At 40.6% G+C, this 24,952-nt stretch overlaps 1 protein-coding gene across 1 annotated transcript in view; it reads left to right on the forward strand.

Moving 5' to 3' along the window:
* Positions 1-24,952, forward strand: part of adam22 (ADAM metallopeptidase domain 22) — a 106,884-nt gene that overhangs the window by 35,006 nt on the left and 46,926 nt on the right. The window contains exons 5-6 of the mRNA XM_049582812.1: positions 4,262-4,344; positions 13,344-13,407. Of these exons, the coding sequence (XP_049438769.1) occupies positions 4,262-4,344; positions 13,344-13,407 (147 nt within the window). The remainder of the gene's footprint in view (positions 1-4,261; positions 4,345-13,343; positions 13,408-24,952) is intronic.

Raw genomic sequence — 24,952 nt, forward strand, 5'->3', positions numbered from 1 at the left:
TCATGCAGTGCAGTTAACTGTGCTGGGGCCTTTTTTTTGTCAGTTCTGGTCATCTTGGATGTGAGATAGAGAAATTATAGCTGAGAGTGACATAATCAGAACTGAGAGAGAAAACTGCAACACTTAAGAAGAGGAAGGAAAACAACAAAAATCTCAGTCTGACTGATGCAACTTCAGTCCAATAATGCTAACACTTTATGCAGATGAGTTCGGCACACACACATTTTTATTATGAGACATTTATGAGGACCAACTTTTACTACATTAACTCTCTAAACATTAACTTTTAAAGGGACAATTCACCTAAAATCAAAAATACATACTTTTCCTTTACCTGTAGTGCTGTTAATCAGTCTGGATTGTTTTGGTCTGAGTTGCCGAATGTTAGAGATATCGGCTGTAGAGATGTCTGTCTTCTCTCCAATATAAAAAAAAACTAGATGGCACTCAGCTTGTGGTTCTCAAAGTGCCAAAAAATACATTTGAAAAACTTCAACGTGATGGGCTTCAATGTGAACATTTAATGGCGTCCTCCTCAGCCGGGCTGTAACGTTAGCTAGCTCAGTGGTGCTAGGTGAGCCAACAGTAAATGCACATTTCCTCTGCGCTGTGATAAGTTTTTAAAAAGAGGCTCAAGACTCATCTTTTTAATCAGGCTTTTAACTGATCTCTTTATTTATCTATTTTAAATTCCTTTTATCAGGCTTTTAACCGGTTTATCTATTTGGTTTTTTTTTTGTTTTGTTTTTTTTTTAAAAATGCTCTTACCCTTCCTCTTTTTACATTCTTATCTAATTTAACCTTTATCTTTTGTTATTTTAGTTATAGGTTTTAGTTTTGATGCATTTTATGTCTCTGTTTTAGATCATTCTTATCTAGCTATTAACTTAATTTTATGAGCTAAATAGCTTTTTGTTTATTTGGTTCATTTTATACCTTTTATCCTATCCTACTGTTTTAGTTCATTTTTAGCTCTAGTGTTTCCTCATGGGGGCCTACCACACTGAGAGTTGTTCCTGGTCTACTGATGGGGTGCCGTCCCGTGGACAGCTCTGACCTGCGTGGCTGAAGGGCACTGCACCTCGGTGTGGCGCCTCCTGTCTGCCCGGGTCGGGGTGATCACTACGGCGGCGCTCTCTGTGGCCGTGGTCCGTAGGCCCTCTCAGTGTGGATGGCCCCCAGAGGTGGCTTTTTCCTTGCCTCAGGTCTCAGTGCTCGGCCATGTCTCTTTAGTGATAGCTAGTGTGTGTGTGTGCGTGTCTGTGTGTGTGCGTGTGTGTGTGTGTGTGTGTGTGTGTGTGTGCGTGCGCGCGTATGTATACTTATGTATCTCTATGTGGGGTGGGAGGGTTGGGTTTTCTCTTTTCTTTTTTGTTTTCCGTTTTGGTTCTTTGTTGTTTTTAACCTCTGTGAGGCACTTTGTGTTACTGTAGTATGAAAAGTGCCATATAAATAAAGTTGATTTGATTTTTGATTTGATATAGCTGGTGGGTGTAGTTTGGTAGGAAGACAATAGCTCACAACAAGGTCTGTGGATTATCCTGAGTGACCAGACCATGCTTTTTTGCACAGAGACATTGCTGTTCAGTTTTTGAAATGTATTTTTTTATTTATTTTTTTTTTCTGGTGCTTTGAACATAACTAGCTGAGTGCCATCTACTTCCATTATATAGCAGAGAAGACAGACATCTCTATGGCTGTTATCTCCAACACTCAGTGACTTACAACAAAACAATCTAGATTGATAAATAGCACTACAGGTAAGAGGAAAAATATGTGTTTTTGATTTTTGGATGAACTATCCCTTTAAGTACGTGTGTAACGGTTAAGTCTTTCCACATAACTTTGGTTTGTTTTCAAGGAATATTAGAATATTAGAAAATAGTTTGGCATTTTGGAAAATACTTCCTTGCTGAGCGTTATTGGTACGGTTAATATAAAGTGGGCAAATCTGCCCACCATCATGACCAAAGCTCACTAATTAACACATTATATCTCTTTTGTTTAATCCATGCAAAAACAAAGTGTAAAAACAAAAGAGAAGAGATGACAAGACTCCCTGTAAGATGTAATGTATTCATTAAGGAGCTTTAGAGGAGTGGTTTGGCACAGTTTGTTACCTTTCGACATAACTGGCTAGCCTTTACTCCCTGTCTCCACTCTATGCTAAGCCAAGCTAACCAGCTGCTGGCTCCAGCTCCATACTTGTCACACAAACATGAAAGCTGAACCCATTTTCTCATTTAACCTGTGGTACTTCCCAAAAGTGAATTAGCATTTACTAGGATAGCAAAGGCATGACCCACCCTGCTCTGCCTTGCTTTAGCCCTTTTTAAATAGGAATTGTGCAAATTTGCAGGAAAGCCCAATCAGTCTTTTTTCAGCATTGGCAATATAAAAACAAAATCGGGGAGTGCAGCAAAATGGCACAAAGCTACTTTTGTTCATACAGAATGTGCCTTTTTCAGGGCAATGGGGGGCGTGAGCAAGTAACAAAACATGTAGCTCAGCGTGTGACATAACCAGTGACGTGGGAGGGAAGCCGCAGCTGGTTAGTCCTTCGGCGATTCTCTGGTAGGTTGGCCCGTCCTTCACCGTTCCCGTTATTTGACGGTGAATGGCCTCCTTGTTTTTTGAGGGCAAGGAGGGCGCGCAATTCCTTGTCTCCCCAGTTGCTCATCTTTACAGTGTCTGTCAGGGTTGTGTTTCCCTCTTGCTACTAGCTGCTTGCTAATTCCTGCTATCAGCTGTTTCCAGTTTATCCAATGCCAGTGGGTTGCACGTGCGGCGTCATCAATAGCTCCTCCCACAAGTCATCAACAGCCCCTCTGAGGCAGAAGGACGCCTCGTTCTTTTTAAACCAAAAAGGTTCCGCCAATATGTTTACCCTACGCAGTGGAAAATTGGGCACTTAGCCAATCCGGCTCTGTGTGTCTAAACGCTCACAGTTTGCCTGCAAAACAGGCCAACATTCGCGGAAAATCTGGCAGTGTAAAAGGGGTTTTTGACTCTGACTGGATGACCCTGACATTCGCACCCTGACTCAAACCAATCTCACTCCTCTTGCCTGAACTTAACCAACCCAACCAACGAAGGTAATGAGAAAGTATGAAAGTAGCGTGGGTCATACTGTCAATGTCCTCAAAAATGCAACTTAGCTTTCTAAAATGTCTAAAAATTCCTTTAAGAAAAGTCTTAACTCAATGCTACAGCGTATATTAATATTCAAACAATGTGTGATTCCAGCTCTGTGACAGGAGTTTGGGGAAGGCCCTTTCCTGTTTGAGCACGACAGTATCCCCATAAAAAAATCAAGTCCATAGCATAGTTTAACAAATTTATAGAGGAAAGCATTTGGCTGTCCTGCACAGAACCCTGACCTCAAACTCATCCCACACTTTTGGGATGAATGGAACCAGACCTTATTGCACAACATCAGTAATGCTCTTTAGGCTCAATGGGAGTAAATTCCTGTTCCAAAATCCTGTGTAAAGCCCTCATCCTAATGCCTGTATTTCAGGTTTTCCACATACAGTACTTTTGGCTGCATTAAGCATCCTAACACAAGCCCATAGGCGGGGCATGGATTAGGATAAAGTCCACATAGAGAGCTGGAAGCAGAAGTGGACGTAGCGCTGCGTTACTGTGCGCAGCATCAGACTGTAGAGCAGAAATTGATCCTCTGATAAAAGCTGCCTTTCCTCAGGGAGACCGGCTTCCTGCCTAATGGCTGTTAGGCAGCAAGAAATGGACCAGGAAGAGATGGCCTGCAGAGCACTTAGACACTTAGACATCATACACGTCTATAGAAAATAAATGTGTGTTTACGCTCGCAGAGAGGGAGGAAACACACACATATAGACAGACGAAGATAGAGAGTGAAGACAGAGAGTATGAGTGGTGTGACAGAGATGGAAAAACTTTTACAAGTGACTGATGCTGTGGCTTCCTATTTTGGGTTCACGTTGGGATGGAGGGCACGGAGTGGTTAACGCACAAATGGGAAGGATGTGAATGGGTTAAGCTCAAAGTGCAAAGTAACACACAAGCACAAACACACAGTACACGTACACCAGATCATACTTGCACTTGTTAGCAAATGAATTCTGTGTGATTGATCGCTCTGATCTCATTTCCTGATGGAACATGGTAATGAAATCAGCAAGCGGCATGTTTCGCTCTCTGTTTGAGTGCGTGAGACATTTTCAGAGACAACCATGTGTATGATCTTAATCTGTGAGTGTTTGTGTTTTACTCGCAGGGAGGAGAGCACTGCTACTATCAGGGGAAGGTCAGAGACATCCCTCACTCCTTCGTGGCAGTCTCAACCTGCCATGGCTTGCAGTAAGTACAAATATTATGTGACTTGTATGTGTGTGTTTGTCAGCCAACATCGCAGCCTCTGTGTGTCCGGGTCCTGGGCCGTGCTCCCATTTACCCATTAGGTCAATGTAATTAGTTTTAGCCTGGCCCTCTCTGTCTCTCTTCATTTGTTGTTACGCAGGTTATCATACACACAGACAGGTGCTGCTCAGACATCCTCTCCTCTCCTCTCTACCTAGTGTTGGTATTTTTAGAGTTTGTGCTCTAAAGCAGCGCTCTGTCAGAGACGGGTCAGAAACAAGGCCTGCTGGGAAGAATAGATGCACACTGTATATGAGTTGGTGTAAGTGCTGCGCTGTGTGTATATGCTGAGGGGAGAAGAGGCGAAAATATGTTCTGTGTTACTGAATGTCACTAGAACTGCCAGGGGTTTCTGTATACCTAAAACAGCCGACAGGTAAAATTCACCTGCTGTTGGAATGAATTGATTTTCACAGTACAAGATGAAGAATTTATCTTTCCACAACACAGAGTTGTATAATAAAATGCCATCGTTGTAGTCCCCTTATTCCACACACAAAATTACATTTTGACAATAAATGATATAATAATAAACCTTTGTTCACCGATCAGTGCAAACACACATGAAGGATAACCATGCTGCTCTATAGACCAAATCACAATGTTTGTTTACAATCAGGCTGCCCCCGACAAGGAATTTTCCCAGTCCACCAATAGTCGTCATTTAGGGCCATTAGTTGACTAGTCGCCCTCATGTTTACAACATTAATTTAATTACTAAATGATATATTGTGGGCGGGGCAACACAATGGTTTGAGTTGAAGGTGTGAGAAAGAATAGTATCAGTAACATTGTTAACACTGTGCTACATTACAGAGAAATACAAAACCGTACTAATGAACCTTCATTAATATAGGCCTATATTTTATCTACATGTGCACGTCACACACTGAGCGAGCTGCCTGTTAATGATGCTGTGGGCTAATGGGCATGTAGCTACTTCCATGTTCCAGATGATACGTCATGTTTGTAGTCGACCAATGAAGATGAGTTTACATATCACCTTGGGTTCGTCCTTCACCTTCTCAAAATGATCCCACACTTTGGATTTCCTGCCCGACATGTTATTAACTAGCCTGTGGAATAACCACAGGTACCAGCCCTGGAAATTAACCTGACTCCTGTCTGACTGCTGAGCATGGACACTTCCTGTGTCTGTCCTTTTGAAATTAAATTCCCACATGGTCCAGGCATATAGGTTTTGATTTATTGTGACAGGGTGCAGCTCCTAATAGAGTTTCACATTTTTTTGGTTTTGTTTTGTTTTTCTGCAACTAAGCGACCAATGAAATCTTCCAGACTAATGACCTTTGTGGTCGACTAACGTTGTTGACTATTATCGGGCAGCCCTAGTTTACAAAAACTTCCCGGCTGAAAACCCCTGCATCTCGTACATGAAATTAAACGGTGCTGAGCAAGCACTGCCCCAACTGGCTTGGTCTTAGCTGTAGTGGGGAGAGAACTGAAAATCTTTACTCAAGTAAAAAATTAAAATTACCATTTGATAAACCTATGTAAGTAAACGTAAAAAGTACCTGCTTAATAAATTACACAAAGTACAAGTTAGTTTCCATTTTAATATTTTTAAGTGTGTGTGGGCAGTAGAGCAGGTAGGCTAATCATTATCAAAGATTAATGTGACGCATAAAACCTTCACATAGTTAACGTTAGCTAGCTACCTACAAGTTCACCTAGAGCAGTGGTTCCCAACTGGTGGGTTGCAGTCTAACAGCGGGTCACTGGTCCATTCTGAATGAACCGCAAGTGAAACACAAACATGTCAAGTTTGTAAAAAAAACCAAAAAAAACCCACACACTTAAATATATTAAGTAAAGTGAATTTCTGGCAAAGCGTTTTTGTTTTGAAGTGCCATTTTCTGCTGTAGAGTAAGGGAATAACGGACAGCTACTTGACCGAGACATCAAACTAACTCTACAACATGGCCAAGTAGTATGGTGCTGAATGTATTAAATTGTGTGGACCTTGAACTGATGACTGAGGAGAAATCTGGCCCCCTTGGCTAGACCAGTTGGGAACCACTGACCTAGAGTATGTGCAACTTACCTTAGTGTGCTTGTGGAGGTTCGTCAAGGATTTTTTTTTAAAGCAGAGATGTAATTGTTTATAGGAAACACAGAGATTTTGGCATAAAACGTGTGGCCGGATGTGGCCATGGATTGTTTCTGGTGGCCCCCGGCACTCAATACCTGCATTTAGAACAAACTCATTGTAACAAAAGTATAAATGGCTACTCAGGTAAAAAGTAGAAGTAAACCCCCACTCCTTCAATGTGAGCTTAACTTTTCAAGTGTATGCTTTGTCTAGAATATTTTCTTGGCTTTACCTTGCCATCAGACAGCCCTTTCCAACGGGGAGCTAAAGCTATTATCTGAAATCCACCAGACTCCACTGACAAAAGCTGTCAGAATAGGGGAGTTGCTGGTCTACCGCTGTCTCGATTGATTGGATAAAGTACAGAAAATATTCTAAATATAGCATAAAGCTGATACTGATTTTTTTTCAGGTGGCTAAAATACATTTTGCAGAGGCCCACATCCACAGCTTCCGTGCTGGTAGGTTTGGTTTATCAAACATGATTGCAAAGCAACACAGTACAGTTAATGAGCACAGCTGAAACGTCAAATAGGTCTGACCACCATGTTTAACTCTTCATCTTCAAACATTACACATAAAGCTGAAAATGACAACAGAAATAAACAAGTCTGATTGTTGTTACTGCAACGTCATAATGATTTGGTTTTATACACATAGTTGTAATAACTGCTTTCTCTACAAGATAAATTTGATCTGCTCTAAAGGTATAAATGGCCTTTTTTGTTTTTAAATCTGGATTTATCTTGAACATTTAACAGCAGGGTTGTTGCATAGCATTATTTTATTGAAACAAAGCTACATACAATCAGCGAACAGCCACGGGTACATTTTACCCATTGGTAGTTCCAGTGATATGTGAAGAGAAGACAGGCGAAAATGTATTCTGTGGCACTGAGTGTCATTGTGTGCCGACAATACAGCGCTTGCATAAGAAGGCACCTATGAATAATCAGGTATAACACATGCGCATGCATTACAGTTTTCACAGTTGCTTCCACACATTCCCTGAAAGGAAAACAGTATTTTCCCAAAACTGTGAACATGAGACAAAAAAATCTTACACTACTTTGGCTGAATCTCAGACATTGAACACACTATACGATATATTTGGAAGTTGAAAAGAAAAAGAAAAAGAAAAAGAAGGAAGGCAGAATTAAATCACAATTGTTATCTGTAAACAAGTGAGGAAAACAATGCTAGAAGAAGCTCCTTGTCAGTCTGATCAGCTCATTCAGTAACAGGAGTCTCTGTATTCAGGGTGTGTGTCATTTAACCTCTTTCTTTTCTGCTTTTGGTCTGAAAAGATAAAAACAGCACATAAATAATCTAAGAAATTGGGTTAGGGTTAGAGTTTACTTTAAACTGACTCCACTAACACATAAAACATCACATGGGCTATGTTAACCTTCAGGGCTTTCTGACAGAGGGAACTTTCCGAGGAGGAAATCTTTGCATTTTAACTCAAACCACCATCTTTTTCATAAAACTTAAGGTCTATCTGGCTTAAAGCCCTGAAGGCAAACTTCTCCAAACAGCCATAAAACATGGGCAGTGTCTTGCGGCACCAGAAACTGATGTAAAAAGGCGTCATTTAATGTCGGCATGATATGCAGCTGGTTGCTGTTATATGTTAACAGCGTTTGGCAGCATCAGGCGGAAACGCGGCGGGACACGGACGAAAGTTAAGGTGGCAAAAGTCCAAGTAGGTTACAGTGGGAGCGGTGTTCACGTCCTGTAAGATTCTAAAACCAAACTCTGTTGTTTTTTTCCTAAACCTAACCATGTTTTTGTTGCCAAACCCAACCACGTGTGTTCGTTGTTGAAGGAAAAAAACGTTAATTTGCAGCGTTGTACTGACAGTGCATTCATTTTGAAAAAGACTGTATGTAAATATTTAAATTCCTGTGAAAATGGAAGTGTATTTTGAAAGGAGAGAACTTGACACGGTGTCCCAGAATGTCAACAACCAACCCAGGGTACCTTGAAAGTCCATGACCAAAACATCAATATGTGACGAGGTCGGAGTGAGAATGTGTTGTGATAAGTGTCAAGATTCACAGACAAAACAATTGCTTTTTGCTAGTCACTCATTATTAGCTTAAGCATGTTTACAGTGCATAAATTAGTCTAGCAGCTAGCGGACTTTACCTCTGCTCATAGCTTAACAAATTATATTTAACGTTATTATTTTCTTTACTCACCATTTGTTATAGTCACTGAGTCTCCCAACAGAACAGAACGGTTGAATTTCAGCCTGCGCGCATGTTTTTTCAGCCGAACATTGTTGAAACAGAGCAGCTTATGTTGCTGTAGTGAGAAGTTAACGGAGGGAAATGCCCGGCCAGGCCGGTCACCTTATGTCCTATTTTAAATTATAACACCATTGTTCACATACACTATGAGTTCTGTCTGTTGACTTGCATTTTCTCTGAAATCAAAATGATTTCCACACTGCTGATTTATTCCAGAGTAAATAATGCTGTCCTCATCGTCTTTCTCTTGGCTGCTTGCCGTCTGCCTGCCACTGTTTGCTGGTGACACAAACTTTCAAAATAAAAGCCTATCAGAAAGATCAAAGATCAGATCGATGGATCGTTACACTCCTAGTCATGACTGGACATTTTTTATACTGAATAACAGTGTCTGTCTTTGGTTGAAGATTTAAGTTTTAAGGTGTAAAGAGCAATCCAAGCTTTATGGTGTATTTTGCTGTAATAGCAGATAGTATATTACACAGTTCACATCTGCACATTAATGACAGTGTCATCCAATTATCCCCTTTCAGTTGTTTCTTAAAACATTGCTCATTTTTGATCCATTACACCTCATCAGAGCTTGACCCAGTCCAATATATCTTCCCCCAGCATAATTAAGTAAACCAAATATCCAGTGCAGAAAGGTAAATTTATCTAATTAAGGAAAGTGGGTGAAATCAGATTGATACTTGCTGAATAAGCTGAACCGAGCTCTGGCTTTTAATAACGTTTGCATATTTCATGTGACTGTGGCGACATGTTGGGAAATGTGTCACAGCAAGTTTATGTTACACCGCACAAAAAATAATGAAAAGTAGGGTGTGAATTCATCAAACCCAAACGAGGTGAATGTGTTTCACATGCAGTGCAGTCGCATGTGACATAGAGCAGGATATAATGTGACAGACAAGATTAAGAAGGGTTTCCTGAGGACGTCTGTTATTTCAGGCACGGCTAAATTTTGATGTGTGACTTCTAATTTGGCCAAATGTTAGTATAGCATGTTATAATACTGCTGGCATTATTATTTGTTGCATTAGAATTTGTCGTACGCTATTAATAGAAGTAGGATTTATTTGATTGTAGGTTTGGAGGGTACTGATTTTTTAATGTGGAAAGAAATACACAAGCTGATACAATAAAGGAGACAGAGACACACCCATAGTATTCCCTGCACACACTTATTTGTGCGTGTGTGTGTGTGTGTGAGAGAGAGAGAGAGAGAGACGGTGCAAGGGAGGGAGCTGAGGGAGTGCACAGTGGTGTCAAGGGGTTAGACATTAGAGGGAGAGTATTTCCCTTATGCTGAGTCAGGTATTTACCATAATATACTTCCTGCTTTCTCCTCTCTTTTTGTCTCTCTGTCTCTTACGCACACACAGAGAAACTGCACTGCAATGGGGCATTTACTGTATACGGGAGAGCAGTGCTCCCAGCTACATCCATCATCTGAGATGTAGACAGTTAAACATCGACACAGGCTCCTGTTTAGAGCTGCATCCATGTTCTACGTTTGTGACTGAAATGCAAAACTTCTCATTGATTAAGAAGTGATCAGCGTTAACACTCCTCGTCATCGCCCAGAAAAGTTCAAATCATAAGCACAGTTAAAATCTGATTTTAATTTGAACAGGCTCTACCTGGGACACTCTTGGTATTGCAACTTGTGAAAAACGATGTGTCTTTAAAATATGGAAGCCCTGAAAGGCAAGATGAAAAACAAAATGCAGGCAATGTTGGCCAAAACTTGAGCATATAGTGTTAGTTCAGGCAAGACATGATGTCAAGCTCAGCACATATCAGCTGATGGAGCAGCTGATTGATGGAAGGGAGTCAGCTGATCGATCACATGATTCCTTTCTATGCAGCTATTGGTGAATCTCATTCAGAGTGCCCTATTTAAACTGCTCTGGCCTGCCTACTGTTGCTGCTTCTTCTGCAAGCTGCTTTGCAACCTGCCTCCACCCCAGTTCCTCCTTTTAATGCTGTGTCTGACTTATCAATGTGATTTCTGTTTGTCACTGATGCTGCTCTGTTCTGTTCCTGGGGGTCTTTGCTGCTGCTCTCCCCACCTTAGGCTTTCCATGTAGGCGCATGGAAGGGCAGGGAGGTTTGCTCTCTCTGCCTTAAGGCTTTCCTCATTTGCACGAGGAATGGCAGAGAGGTGTGCTCTCTCTGCCTTAGGTTTTCCACATAGGTGCATGGAGAGGCTTTCTGCATAGGCCAGGAAAGGCAGAGAGGCCCCAGAACAGAGCCATACCACCAAATATAATACTGCAAATGGAAAATTGGAATGGAAAATTGAAGTTTTCTTTGACTAAAGTGGTCCTAACTGAACTTTCCTTTGTTACACTGCCTGCAAAAAATTTCTTTTTTTCCACCTTGCCTTTCGGGGCTTTAATGCCCAGACAGTCACGGTGGCAATCTTTATTTGTGTAGGAGATACCTTTTGCATAGTCAGTTGGACATAGGAGATGATATCTCATACATTGGTGATAAACAACGTTGCCAACATTGCCCACTATTTCTTCTTTTCATTTTGCCTTTTAGAGCTTCTGAACCTCTGTATCAAAGTCCCTCCAATGCATTTTTTTTTCACCTTTGCCGTTCAGGGCTTCCAAAGTCTGCATAGGAGATAATGCAGAGGAAATAATATCTCGTATTTAGGAGCTAAATTTAGGTTTTGGCCAACGATGCCCACAAATCTTTTTTTTTTTTTCACTTTACCTTTCTGTGCTTCCATATTTGTGTGTGCCTGTGTCCACATAGTGTTTTTCTTCAGCAAAAAAGCAGCACCAGGGCGCTGCAGATATGATGCACTGCATGTGGGTTTTGTTTCTGTGACACTGACATTAATGTTAGCTAGGTAGCTGATGCAATGCAACCTTAACAGAGGGTTGGCTACACAGTCAAAAACAAGCTTACATCGGTATGGTGATGAAAGCACAACACTCACCGGCAATACTCAGTGTCCACTGGTGGATGTGCTCCCTCATTTGCGCCTTTTTATTTCTGCTGAGACAGTAGCCTACAGCAGCTAAAAGAGTGGTAGTGACACACCAGCACCTTTCTTAAAAGTTCAGAGACCTCTCTCGTCATTGGAAACGATTGAAAAAAAAAATGCCAGTGCTAAAACACTATGTGGACACTGGGCCTTAAAGCCCCTCAAACATGTTTTTATTCTTAATCCTACAGTACCAGATTTTGTTTTTGCCTGCTCGGCTGCAGTAGAAATAACATAATATGAACTTCTCAGTTGTTATGTCAAATCCTTTAGCAAACACTTGCTAATTTACACATCCAGCAGTTACAGAGCAACATAATCATTTAGTTTGAGTCGTGTTACTGGTCATGTGAAAAATATAAGTCCAATACTGACACTTCATTTTTGGTCTTCACCAGCTCCTTAGAGAAATATCAGGCTCTTCAGCTGCTAAATGCTCCACTGTGTTCACCAACAACAAATGACTGAATAAAATGTGTTTAGTTTATTGACAGTTCTCAATGTCACCATGACAAAATAGTATATTGACAGGGCAGAAAACAGAAAAAGGGTTGAGAGCAATCTTCACTTCATCCTCTTTCTTTTTTTTTTTTTTTTCTTTTTTTTTTTTTTATATGTGTAATATGTTGTAAGTGCAGTGTTGGACCAGGACAAAGAGTGTGTTGAAGGTGAATACTGTGTGTTGAAGGCCGGAGAAAGGTTGAAAAAAAGGCGGAGACAGTTGGATGAGAAAGACAGATTGTGTGTTCCTGTGGTGTTTACCCTCATGACTCCACAGTTTGACCGGTCCAATCTCCTAAAAGCCTCAGATAAAGTTAATTAACGGATGACGTCCAGTTGTGTGCACATGCGCACACGCTGGCGGGCAGAGACGAGAAGACCTTCACCCAGCTGCTAAATGAGAAATTGATCTCTGACTTTTTAAAACGATTGCTTCGTCAAAATGGTGTGTGTGTGTGTGTGTGTGTGTGTGTGTGTGTGTGTGTGTGGTGGCCTCTTTCTCTCAGACCTTTATGTGATGAATGTGTTTAGAGTTTTTTGAGTGCATGTGAAGTCATTACGATTTTCAATAAATGTTAGAAAGGATCATGAGGATTTGGACCGATTTTCTGCTCAAGCCCACTCCTTTCAAAGGTATCTGAGTCATTGCACCTTGTGATCAACCAGTTCAAACCCTTAGTTATTGTTCCCGAGATAAAATCCTCGGGTAACCTTTAGGTTGTGCTGTGTGGGGGGAATCTCTGAGATGATTGGATGACCTTTTGTTTCACATTACCCTCCACCCCTCTTAAGCCATACGTATGCCCAATAGAGCAGGATGGCAGAGGATTCTGTCCAAAACTTCAGTTTGTAGGAGTGCATTACAGTTATTATTCTGACAAATGTTCCAATAATACAATGAAAACCCCTGGGCAAGCGTTGAAATGGCTAATCTATCACACTGATGACTGAGGAGGAGTTGAATTCAGATGCATTATTCCAGTTAGTGATGAATAAAACAACAGCAACTGGTGCTGATATGTGCCCTCCTCTCCCCCCTTCCCGCCTCTTTTTTCTCTTTCAGTGGGATGTTTTTCGATGGCAATCACACCTACATGATTGAACCCGGAGGACAGGGCGGCAGCGATGTGAGTACTCTACACAAAAATGTATGTACTTTGTACCTCTACATAATTTTTTCATACAAATTATAGTTGTCCTTGAGTGTCCCGGTAGCCTTTGCCACATGACAGTGTGATCCACGGCTCGCATCCGGCTAAGAGCCTGTGTTGCATGTTATGCTCCCCTCTCTCTTTTCAGCCCAGTCTCCACAAGAAAATATTGGCATTGTATGTTTCTGCAAACCAAGGACACGTTACATTTGTCTGTTTTATATGCATCACGCGGGCGGCACGGTGGTGTGGTGGTTAGCACTCTCACCTCACAGCAAGAGGGTTGCCGGTTCAATCCCGGGCGTGGGAGCCCTTCTGTGCGGAGTTTGCATGTTCTCCCCGTGTCAGCGTGGGTTCTCTCCGGGCACTCCGGCTTCCTCCCACAGTCCAAAGACATGCAGATTGGGGACTAGGTTAATTGGTCATGGTTAATAATCTAAATTGTCCATAGGTGTGAATGTGAGCGTGAATGGTTGTTTGTCTCTATGTGTCAGCTCTGCGATAGTCTGGCGACCTGTCCAGGGTGTACCCTGCCTCTCGCCCGATGTCAGCTGGGATAGGCTCCAGCCCCCCTGCGACCCTCAAGAGGATGAAGCGGTTAGAAGATGAATGAATGAATGAATGAATATGCATCACGCTGACGTTTCTAAGGTGATGAAATATGTGAGCTGAAGGGACGCCTGCAAAGCTGCAGACCACTGTTCGAGACCACCAAACAACAAAACTGGTTGCATTTTATCCAGTCATCACTGCTTTTCTAGCAGCTTTTTAGCCACCATGCGTGGGTGATTTTTAGCGACTTATCACCGTGTTTGCTTTGGGGATAGTGCCACTTAAAACTGCTGTGTTTTTTACCGAGACATTGATGGGTTCCTCCGTGTATAGTGCCACTAAAACAGTTGTTTTTTTACCAAGACATTTCTGCGTTACCTGGTGGGATAGTGCCACAGAATGAGGTTGTTTTAGTGAGACATTGCTGCATTTCCTGGTGGGATTGTACAAGAAAAGAGGTTGATTTTCACGTGGACATAGTTGTGTTTTCTGTCGAGATGGTGCCACAAAAAATGCTTGTTTTTTACCGAGACCTTTGCATTTCCTGCTGGGATAGTGCTAAGAAAAGCAATTGTTTTTTACCAAGACATTGCTGGGTTCCTCCTGGAATAGTGCCACTAAAATGGTTGTTTTTTTTTACCAAGACATTGCTTTATTTTTTATATGGACATCGTTGTATTTTCTGTCGAGATTGTACCACAAAAAACAGTTGTTTTACAGAGCTGCATTTCCTGCTGGGATTGTGCCACGAACAAAGGTTGTTTTTATACAGAGACATCACTGCATTTCCAGCCAGGACACCACACCAACAGCAGTCGTTTTTACAGAAACATTTCTGTGTTTACTGCCTGGATGGTGCCAAGAAAAGCGGTAGTATTTTACTGAGACATCGCTGTCTTTCCCAGCCTTCATAGTACCACAAGAAATGGTTGTTGTTGTTTTTTTACAGAGAAATCGGTGCATTTTCCCCTGGGATTGTGCTAAGAAAAGAGGTTGTTTTTTTACTAAGACATCGCTGTGTTCCTGCCTGGATAGTACTACAAAAATGTGGGTATTTTAAAATACCCACATTTTTAAAACCTGACCTTTTCCTTTCCATAACCAAGTGGTTTTTGTGCCTAAACCTCACCACATACTAACCATTGCACTGCTGACATACCACATAATAATGCACAAATGTAATGTATCTGTGGTTTGCAGAAACATAAAAGGCCAACATTTTTTCTGGTAATTGGGTTGCTCTTTTCTCTTGTTTCCTGTCTACATCTATTCTGTACTATCTAATCAAGGTGGAAATGACAAAAAAGAAAATATCCTTCAGTTGTTCATGTTTAAACTGGTTTTATAAGAGGTTTGTACAATTTTGCATCTATACAACGACTCTCCTATTGTGTGTTTGTTTTCCTTCCAAACACAAACTCCTGGAAATATATTCAAATCATGATTTAAAATTAGCTGAGCTACTCAACCATCTGTACCTCCCGGGGCACACGTAGCTCTGGCTGGAAATCGCTGCGCCTCATGACTGTGTGTGCGGCACATGATAAGTAAGAATAATTTTCCTGGTATTACAGGATTCATTCAGGGATCAGTTACTGTCCTGAGAGGAGGTTAAGACAAAACCGGAATCAGTTACAGATCACACACCAGTTGTCGGCCACTTTTCCTAATGAACCGTGAGTGCGGGCCGTGGGTCTCAGGGCAGAGAGATTTGCTGGGTTACAAAGCCTACAGCCAATTAGATAATAACAATTACAGGCATTATGGTCAGAACGAAAGGACAGATGTGAGATTGTCTAAAGACGCCTTGAGCACGGGAGTGGAAGAACACGCCGCTGATACTGTGTGTGCGTCTCCTCTCTGCTCTAATTAAAACGTCCAGAAGAAATGTGTGTCTGGTGTTAATCAGTGAGGGACGAAAGGAGATGAGATAGGAGAGGTCAGGGATTTGTGTCTGTGTTTGTGTCCATGCGTGTGTGTGTGTGTGTGTGTATGTGTGTGTGTTCACTTATGGGTGTTGGTGGTGGTGGCATGGCACAAAGAGCTACTTAAGATTCATTCCCATATGACAGTTTTAGTGCTAACAGTGTTGAAAGAGTGGATAGAAGAGGGAATAAAAAGGATGGATGGAGGCACAAAGTAAATGCTGGGCTATAAAGAGAAACGCTAACTAAGAAAAAAGGGATGAAGAAGAGGCAGGTACACAGAGGAAGGTGGAGGTGAGCACAAAACACAAAATTGTCAGTAAATTAATTGCATTTAGATCACTTATTGTATCTTCTGCAGAAACACTGTAAAACGAGGAACTACTGGGTTTGTGATGGCAGTTGCTTTGTCACAGTCACACATTCATGAAAAGAATTGCCAGTAAATGAAGCATTCGAATATTCTGTATATGAATAACTGTTAAAATAAGACAACAGCAGCGCCTCAGCACACTAGGTTTATTTCTCACAGGTCACAGCTCTCTCCTCCCTTTCACTTCTTCTTTTACTCCCTGCCTCTTCTTCGTCTCCTCTCTGTCTCCGTCATTCCTCTCCTGCATTTTCTGGACAGACTGAATTATTCAAGCGATGAGAGAGGGAGAGAGAGAGAGAGAGACATCTTAACTCAGAACGTTGCTGCAGCACTCGTCTTCAGAGATACAGTATCTTGGGTGCCTTTTTTGGTCATTCACACAGCAGGCACAGTGACGTAAAAATGCACATAAAAATTGGAGGAGATTCTCCACTAGTTTAGGTTTTATATTCGTGTCATGTCAAACAATTGGCCGTAACACTATTTCATATTAAAGGTCCAGATAGTGTGTCGGATGTAGGGGGGATTTAGTGGTGTCTATTGGTGAAAACTGCAGAATGTCTTTAGTGTTTATGGTTCAGGAGGTTTTTACCAGGAGCCGTATTATCCACAGAGTTCTGTTCCTCTCCAGAACAAACCGATCCGGTGATAAAAATCAGTAAAACACTTAATAAAGCAGTTTCATATTAAATAATTAGTGATATTCCAATGCTTTCACTGGCTGATGCAAACATGCTAGTGGCCCTGTCTAGAGCCAGTGTGGTTTGTCTGCTCTGGGCTACTGTAGAAACATGGCAGTGCAACATGGTGGTCTCCGTAGACGAGGCCCCGCTCCCTATGTAGATATAAATGGCTCATTCTAAGGTAACAAAAGCACGACAATTCTTATTCTGAAGTGATTATACACTTAAGAAAACATGCTTATTATATTATATTGCCAGTATATCCCCCTAAACCCTACACACTGGACCTTTAAATATAAAAAAATGTAGCAAGACACAGCACATATACAAATTCAAGGAAAGACATAATTTCAGGTGAATTCAAACAAGAACTTTTAATGCTACCAACCTAAATTTTAGCCTGATAAATTGTTCATTTTCAAATAACTGGCCAACCTAAATGTTTCGCGTGTGAATCACATATCAGTGTTTGTGCACTCTACAAAATGATTTGTGGGGTTTGTGGGTAACGCTTAAAATAAAGACTTTTTAGCATAAAAAATATGTAAAAACATTTTTGAGTAGGATGAAATTTAAAAAATAAATCAAATTAGACCATCTTAAATAAAATAATTTGACCCATGAATATCACCACAACCTGCGGATACATTTTAAGTTGGTTCAAGTTAATTAAGTTTTTCGAGGTCAAAGCAAATCACACTGGTTGTTCGGATATAATTGAGTTTGTGGTATTATATATGACTCATAGGATTCATTCGGTAAGGCCAGAGTTGAAACTACTTAAAAAGACACATGCAAATTGTTACCTTAATTTTTAAATGTTGAACCAGTGGGTTATTTTGTAGAGTTTATGTCGTCATTGTACATCATGTTTAAAAATATCTGTTTTGTGTTTTTGTCTCACTTAAAAATAAATTGGGTTTAAAAAAAAAAGACAGAAAAAAAATTTCATTGAACTGAAAAATTCCATAATGGCAGTAGTGGAAACTATTGAAACTACATTTAATCACCTATTTTACTTGAGGAAAGTGTTGAGGTACCTGTGCTTTATTTTCATTGTATGCTACTTTGTTCTTCACCCTTTACAACATTTATCTGACAGCTTTAGTTACTGTGCAGTTGCAGATTTTATATATAAAGTAGGTGTTAAAAGTAAAATATTGATATAGTGTAAATAATATACATATAATAAAGTGTAAATAATCCAGCGCCTCTTAAATCATTTCCGTTTCTTTCCGTTCTTGCTTTGCTTTTCTGCACTCATATTTTTGGTGAAATTAATTTGTCAAAAATGAGACAAAATGCACAATAAACAGAGTCAAAGATAAATTTGACTGATAGCAGTATTATTATTATTTTTCAAGTATTCTGTAGATATCATGATAATATTGCTATCGTGAACTCTTTTGGCCACAATAATGATGTCATAAATATCTGATATTGTGCCTGCCCTAATACAAAACGTGTAATCCTATCCAGTATGATACCTTATCAAACATTGAATATAATTCGGTATAGTTAAACTTCATCTATCCTGATCAGTTACAATGATAAAATGCTACTAACACATAAAAGCATCACGAATAAGAATCCAGTTATGAAGTAGACAGTTGCATAACACACATGGGCCATTATCATATTAGTACTTTTACTTCTGGTACATTTTTGGTACATTTTGCTGGTAACACCGTACAGTTTTTGAATGTAGGACTTAAACTCGTGGTGTCAGAGGTGAACAAATGAAGAGTGAAACGAGGTTGTCTTTGGTGTTATTTAATAAAGTGACAGAACAGAGAGTTAGAACAGAGTCAATCTTGTTTCAGCTCAAAGGTCAGAGCTGTAGGTCTGACAAAAAGATTCAGTCACAAAATATATTCAAACCTTGGTAGAGCAATAAAAGGAGACCTCCAGTTAACTGATAACTTCTATGAGAGCAGGAGCAAAGCAAGTCTCTCATACACAGATGAAATGTGTTCAAGGACAGTTCAGTTCAGGTCAGGTTAAAACTCACACATCAGAAGGAAGCAGAATATTCTTTAAACAGCAGGATAAAAAAAATTTGTTCCTACACTTGTAAATTAGTATTTTCACATTGTGATACAACTTTTATTCAAGTAAATGCTGCACCCCTGCCCACTGGACACATTTGCTCTTCCAGTGTGACATACCCACAGACTGTAAAAATAATGGACATACCCACCGTGACATCACCCATTGGTTGGTAGACTGCTGTTTTGAAGCCTTGAGTTCGACATTTCAGCCGTGACCATCTTGGTTTTTGCAACCAGAAGTGACCATATTTGAACACAATGGGTGGATCTGACTCATAGGGTCTTTTCACAACTGCCTTGTTTGGTTCGGTTCAATCAAACTCATGTTCATTTGCCTCTTAAGTGCGGTTCCTTTGGGCAGGTGTGAACACAGCACAACACAACTTTGGTGCGCATTAAAACAACCAGACAGAGACCTTCTTGAAGAGGTGGTCTCAGTCCGGTTACAAAGGAACTCTGGTGCAGTTCGTTTGTGGTGAGAACGTGTTCCGACCTCGATCCGAACCAACTGCAGTCACATGACATGTTGTTTGGGTTAAACATGAGCATGTTACAGTCCTGGAGGATTATTAATGTGCACCTCCTCCTGTACTGCCTTAATATGCACATTCAGCACATCCAATGCATCAAAACATTGTTTTCTAGTTGGAGCCGCACCTCGTTTTCAAACTGTATAGTTTGACTAAAATGAACAATGACAGCAATATAGTCCACGATGAGCAGTTTCACCATTTAGATGCAAAACACCAGATCTGATCTGGCCTCATACAGTCATGCTTCTTAGATACTGCAAATTATAATTGTCTGTTTTTTGGCAAATATTTGACACATAGCTCCATTACCAGTGCTGGTTTTGGCATTTAAGGTGGGGGAATCCTGTCTGCATGACAATGTGGGGGCCAGCGCTGCCCCCAAGCTGAGCAATGGCTGTCAGTTTGTCAGCACTGAGCTCTGGACGTCTACTCCCCGTGGGCGATGGTCCACACTGACTGTCCCTCTCCCTCTGCATCTCTGGGCTCCTCTCAGTGTATCTCTTTCTCTATTTCACCCTCAGTCTACGAATCTCTTTGTCTCTTTGACAGCCTGCTTAGTCTGCAAGTCGTCCTCTCATAATTGTCACACAGATGTTTACTGCAAAGTCCTAAGTGCTTCTCGTGTGTCCTCTGTATCAACACACACACAGTATCACACAAAAATAGTGAGCTTTTGAGATATCTTTTAAAAGGTTGTGCGCTCAGTCGTGTTCTTGTTCTAACCTGAAACAGCCTCATATCACTCTTTATCAGTTTGTAACTATATTGAATGCAGAGGCTTTGTGCCCCTTTATGCACCAGTAATTCGGGCTGTTATGATCCAGTTAAAGGTGACAGAAAAAAGAAACATGGCAGGATGGGGGGTATGTTGAGATAGATGGAGAGTCGGCATGGTTCCTCTCAGCCATATGGTAAATCCATCTGCCCTTCTTCTGCCAAGGCAGAAAAAAGTTATGCAGGACATTAGCTAAGTGTGTCCCAAACAAGCTGCTCATCACCTTATGCAGCTGAGCTGGTTTTAAAGTGCCTCATCGTGTTATGTAAATGGGGTTGTGAACAAGTGGGTTACACTTGTGAGCAATACAGTGCATGAAAATTAAAGTTCACAAGCCGAGGACGTGCTGTACCCGGGCGCTACGTGGCTGATAAATCTTGCACTTCTTGACTGTGTGAGCGTGAGTGTGCAGACAACTCGGGAGTGAGGATGTGTGATGCTGACTTGCATACGCGGAAAGCACCATATGTTTAGCCCTCTTGTTTTTTTGGACACCTCTCCAGCCCCACCTGCACCTCAGGGCCCCTGCGGCTACTTCCCAACAGCTCTGTCTGTTCGCTCTCAGTGAGGACACAGACAAAGCACAGTGCTGTGTTCAGTCGATGGTGCAGTGACCATGAGTTCAGTGTCACGGCACATTTTACCAGAAGACTTTAACAAAACAAGGACAAAGCAGTATTTTGATTATCTATTAATCTATCTATTGTTTATATCATTTTTCAGGCAACGAGAGTAACAGCTTTCCCCCCAAATTTATACTTCTAAGCAGGATTTGTGCATGTAGTGTTTTTTACTTTGGAAAGGCGATAATATTAAGTACACTTACATCTGATAGTTTGCATAATACATATGGCTGCTTTTTTTCTGGGGAAATAACTAATCAATCTTAATAAAGACACTTAGCTTTCTATTTGTGAAGTCTCACGCATACTGTTTAGGATGAGTGTGCAGTATGCCTTAAAGTCTACGTCTCTAAGGCTGCACTAAGGCACAGCAGTGCTCGGTGCAAAATGCCAACATTAGCATGCTAATATGCTCACAATAGTGACATTGCTAAAATGCTGATGTTAAGATGGTATAATCACCACCAGGATGTTGCTATGTTGCATTTACAACAATTAGCCTAATGCAGATTAGACCAATGCCTCGTGAATTCTGTGTGACCTTGCAATTTTGTGCAGTCACCACAACATCTCTGCAAATTTGACCGATCATCACAGTTTGCCATGAGTTTGCCAATCATAGCAGTGCCCCGTGTAAGATCACCAAACTCACTTGCTTGTTTCTGGTCATGACGATGCCGCTAAACATTGTGCAAGGCATGTACCGAGGTAAACTGTTTTGCCCAGTGTACAGCCTTGTTTTGAAACACAAACAACATTGACTGACAAATTCTTTTCTACTGCAGAAAAACACCTAAAAACATGGCAACATGCATTACAATTTTTTTCTATTTTTTATTTTTTAGAAAAGCTGCTGTGAAATCAGAGAGAACTTAGGTTGGCAAACTCAATGTCGTCCTTTAAAACACTTCTCAAAACACACTTTTACTTCCATACCACCAGTAAATCTGTTGTGTGTCTAGTTTCTATCCGTCTTTATTATTTTATTATTTATTATACTTTTTTTTATTTGGTCTTAGCCTATATTCAAAATGTTTTATTGCTGTTTTTATCCTGATGGTGTTTGCTACTTTATTTGTCCCATAAAGCCCTTAGTAACTGTGTTTTGAGAAGTGCTATAAAAATAATGTTTATTATTATTATTATTATCATCATTTATTTTAGGCCGCAACAATCCCCCCCTAAAAGCCTGCAAAATCCTGGAGGGCCTGTGTACCATGTTCACCATCTTAGTTTAGCATTCTGTCACGCTAACATTGCTAATCAGCACTAAACAGGAAATACAGCTGAGGCTGATGGGCAGGTCATTAGTTTTGTATGTGTACTGGGTTACGTGATATTTTGACTTGATGTATATTAAGGGATCACAAACATTATCAGCATCCATCCTCTGGGCACCACATAATTTATTTTAAATGTATAAAATAGTTGTTGAGATGTCTGAGTCTGATTCCAGCTTCTAAAATGTGAAAATGTTTCTGTGTTTTAAATAATTTTAAGGCAAGGCAAGTTTATTTGTGTAGCACATTTCTCTACATAGAACATCAAAAACACTGAGACAAAGTGCAAAACAAACACATTACAAAAGGAGATTTAAATACAATTAATAACAGTCATTAAAGAGCTTTAGGATGGAAAATAAAAACAAACTAAAACAGAATAAGACAGGTATAAAATACAAGGATAAAAGTTACAGTGCGGTGTGAGAAATTAATAATTATTTGACTTAATAAAAGGCAGCAGTATATAGAAAAACCTTCAGCCTTAATTTAAAAGAACTGAGAGTTGCAGCAGACCTGCAGTTTTCTGGTAGCTTGTTCCAGATGGTGAATAAAAACTGAATAGTGCCTCTCCACTTTTAGTTTCATCCCAGTCACCAGATGAAAATGTTGGCATTGTACATAAACCACAGATTTTATACATATCATATTAAAACTTTTAGTGTATGAGCTGACTTTGTCATCAGTGAGGTGGAGGGATGGATGGCGAGACACCTGCCAAGCTTCCGACCACTGTTCCAGATCAATAAGCAGTAAAACCAAATGTTTTTTTTACCAAGCTATTGTTGCATTTCCAGCGGCTTTTTAGCCACCCACATAGTTGTTTTTTTGTTGTGTTTCCTGCCGGGATACTGCCACTAAAAGCAGTTGTATATTTTTATAGCCAATCACTTCATTTCCTGAGGGGATTGTGCCATCAAACCAGTGATTTGAAGCCAAAATATAACCGTAATTGAGTGTTTTTTGTACTTAAACCTAAACATATTAACCACAGTGCATAATAATGTACAAATGTAACATATCTGTATGATGGTAGCATTTATTCTGGTGATCAGCTTTTTAGTTTTGACTCTGCTGACACAAAGCAGACCTGTCCTAGATAAACTGAGAGGTCTGAATGGTTCATAATCAGAAATATTACACATGTATTTTGGCCTTAAACCATTTAGTGCTTCATAGGCTGACAGTAGATTTAATATCTCTTGATTTTAGGCTGTTAACATCTCTGTTTTTGTGTATAATATTCCCAAACCTGGGAGGATAACTGAGGAGGAGGGGGTGGGGGAGTTCAAGGGTGAAGGACAGGGTGGGTTGATGGGGGTGGTGGCAGGTTGTAGGGTTTGGGTGGTGGGGGGTTTTCGCATTAGGTGCCAAGAGAAGGATTTTCTATATGAGCTCAAGCTGGGAGTGAAGCTCAGTGTGAGTTGGAGCTGATAGGATTTAAAAAAAAAAAAAAAAAGGGGGTCTCCCTGTGGCCTGGAGCCAACTTCATGTTACTAAACCTGGACCAGTTCATTCACACGTGCAGACAGAGCGAAAATGAAAAGCGTGTTACCCCTCCCTGCTTTATATTCATGAGCCAGTAGTCTGTGTCTGAGGCGCTGTCTCCCCTGACAACCAAGGCTCCGCCCTCGTGTCTTTGTAGCACGACATATGAAAGCCATCTGTGTTTGGACCCTTAATCTCCAACACTACACACTCCCTGCCGAGTCTATACACTGCGTTTTTATTTCTGAACTGAGATGGAAGTGATGAACAAAGGAGACGCTGGTCAAGAAAATGTTTTATTACAGCAGTTAATTCAGTGGTAGCTGCTCCGTATATGTGCTACAAGCAATACAAAATCAGCGACACACATTTTAATTATGGTCTTAATAATCATCAGCAGCTAAACTCTCAGACAACATGAAAGTTTCGCATCAAAGAAGGAGTTGCTTCCAATTATAACTGCTGCAGTTTAGGCTGGTGGCTGTTAATTCAGACACTCGGTCCATGAGGACTACATCAAAGATAAGACAAAACACTGGTGCTCACTGTTCTTAATTAGCTCTGCTTTCTCTGCAGAGCCTGTGATGTGATAACTTAAATATTTACCCAAAGAGCCGATCATAGTTCAGGGCTAATGTGAATGAGTTTATTTTCTCAGAGCTGCTTTTAAAGTGCTGTGTTTTGTTGATGGTGCAGTGACCACAAGTTTAGTTGTTCTGCATATTTCTGCCATAAAGGGCAAAATAAAATCCTGCTCCAAAGCCAAACAAAGGCGAAGCAATGTTGTTGCTAAATTGCTCTATTAGAGTGCAGAAATTCCAGACTCATGACTTTATCGCTGAATCATTATGACTGATTGGAATTTATCTTAGTGAGATAAACAAAGACAGAGAGAGACAAAAATTGTAAACCAACTCACTCATACAGCACATTATACATTAAACAACTAACCAACATCACCACTTCAGTATCTGACCAAATGTCTCCCCTCTGTTTGTCAGTTATGATGCTGTGTAATGGCTAGAAAAGTGTTTTATGCAGAACATTGTGATGTCACATTGTGATGACCTTTGGCCTTTTGGGAAAAAATATGGCATCTCTTAATGATTTTATCCTAAAAGACTTTTGGTGAAATTTTGACATAATTAGCATGCATGAATTCTTGAGTTTTAGCCAAGAAAATGCTTTGAAAGGTCACAGTGACCTTGACCTTTGACCAACAAATTCTAATCAGTTCA

Source organism: Epinephelus fuscoguttatus, linkage group LG8 (assembly GCF_011397635.1).
Source record: "Epinephelus fuscoguttatus linkage group LG8, E.fuscoguttatus.final_Chr_v1".
Taxonomy (NCBI): domain Eukaryota; kingdom Metazoa; phylum Chordata; class Actinopteri; order Perciformes; family Serranidae; genus Epinephelus; species Epinephelus fuscoguttatus.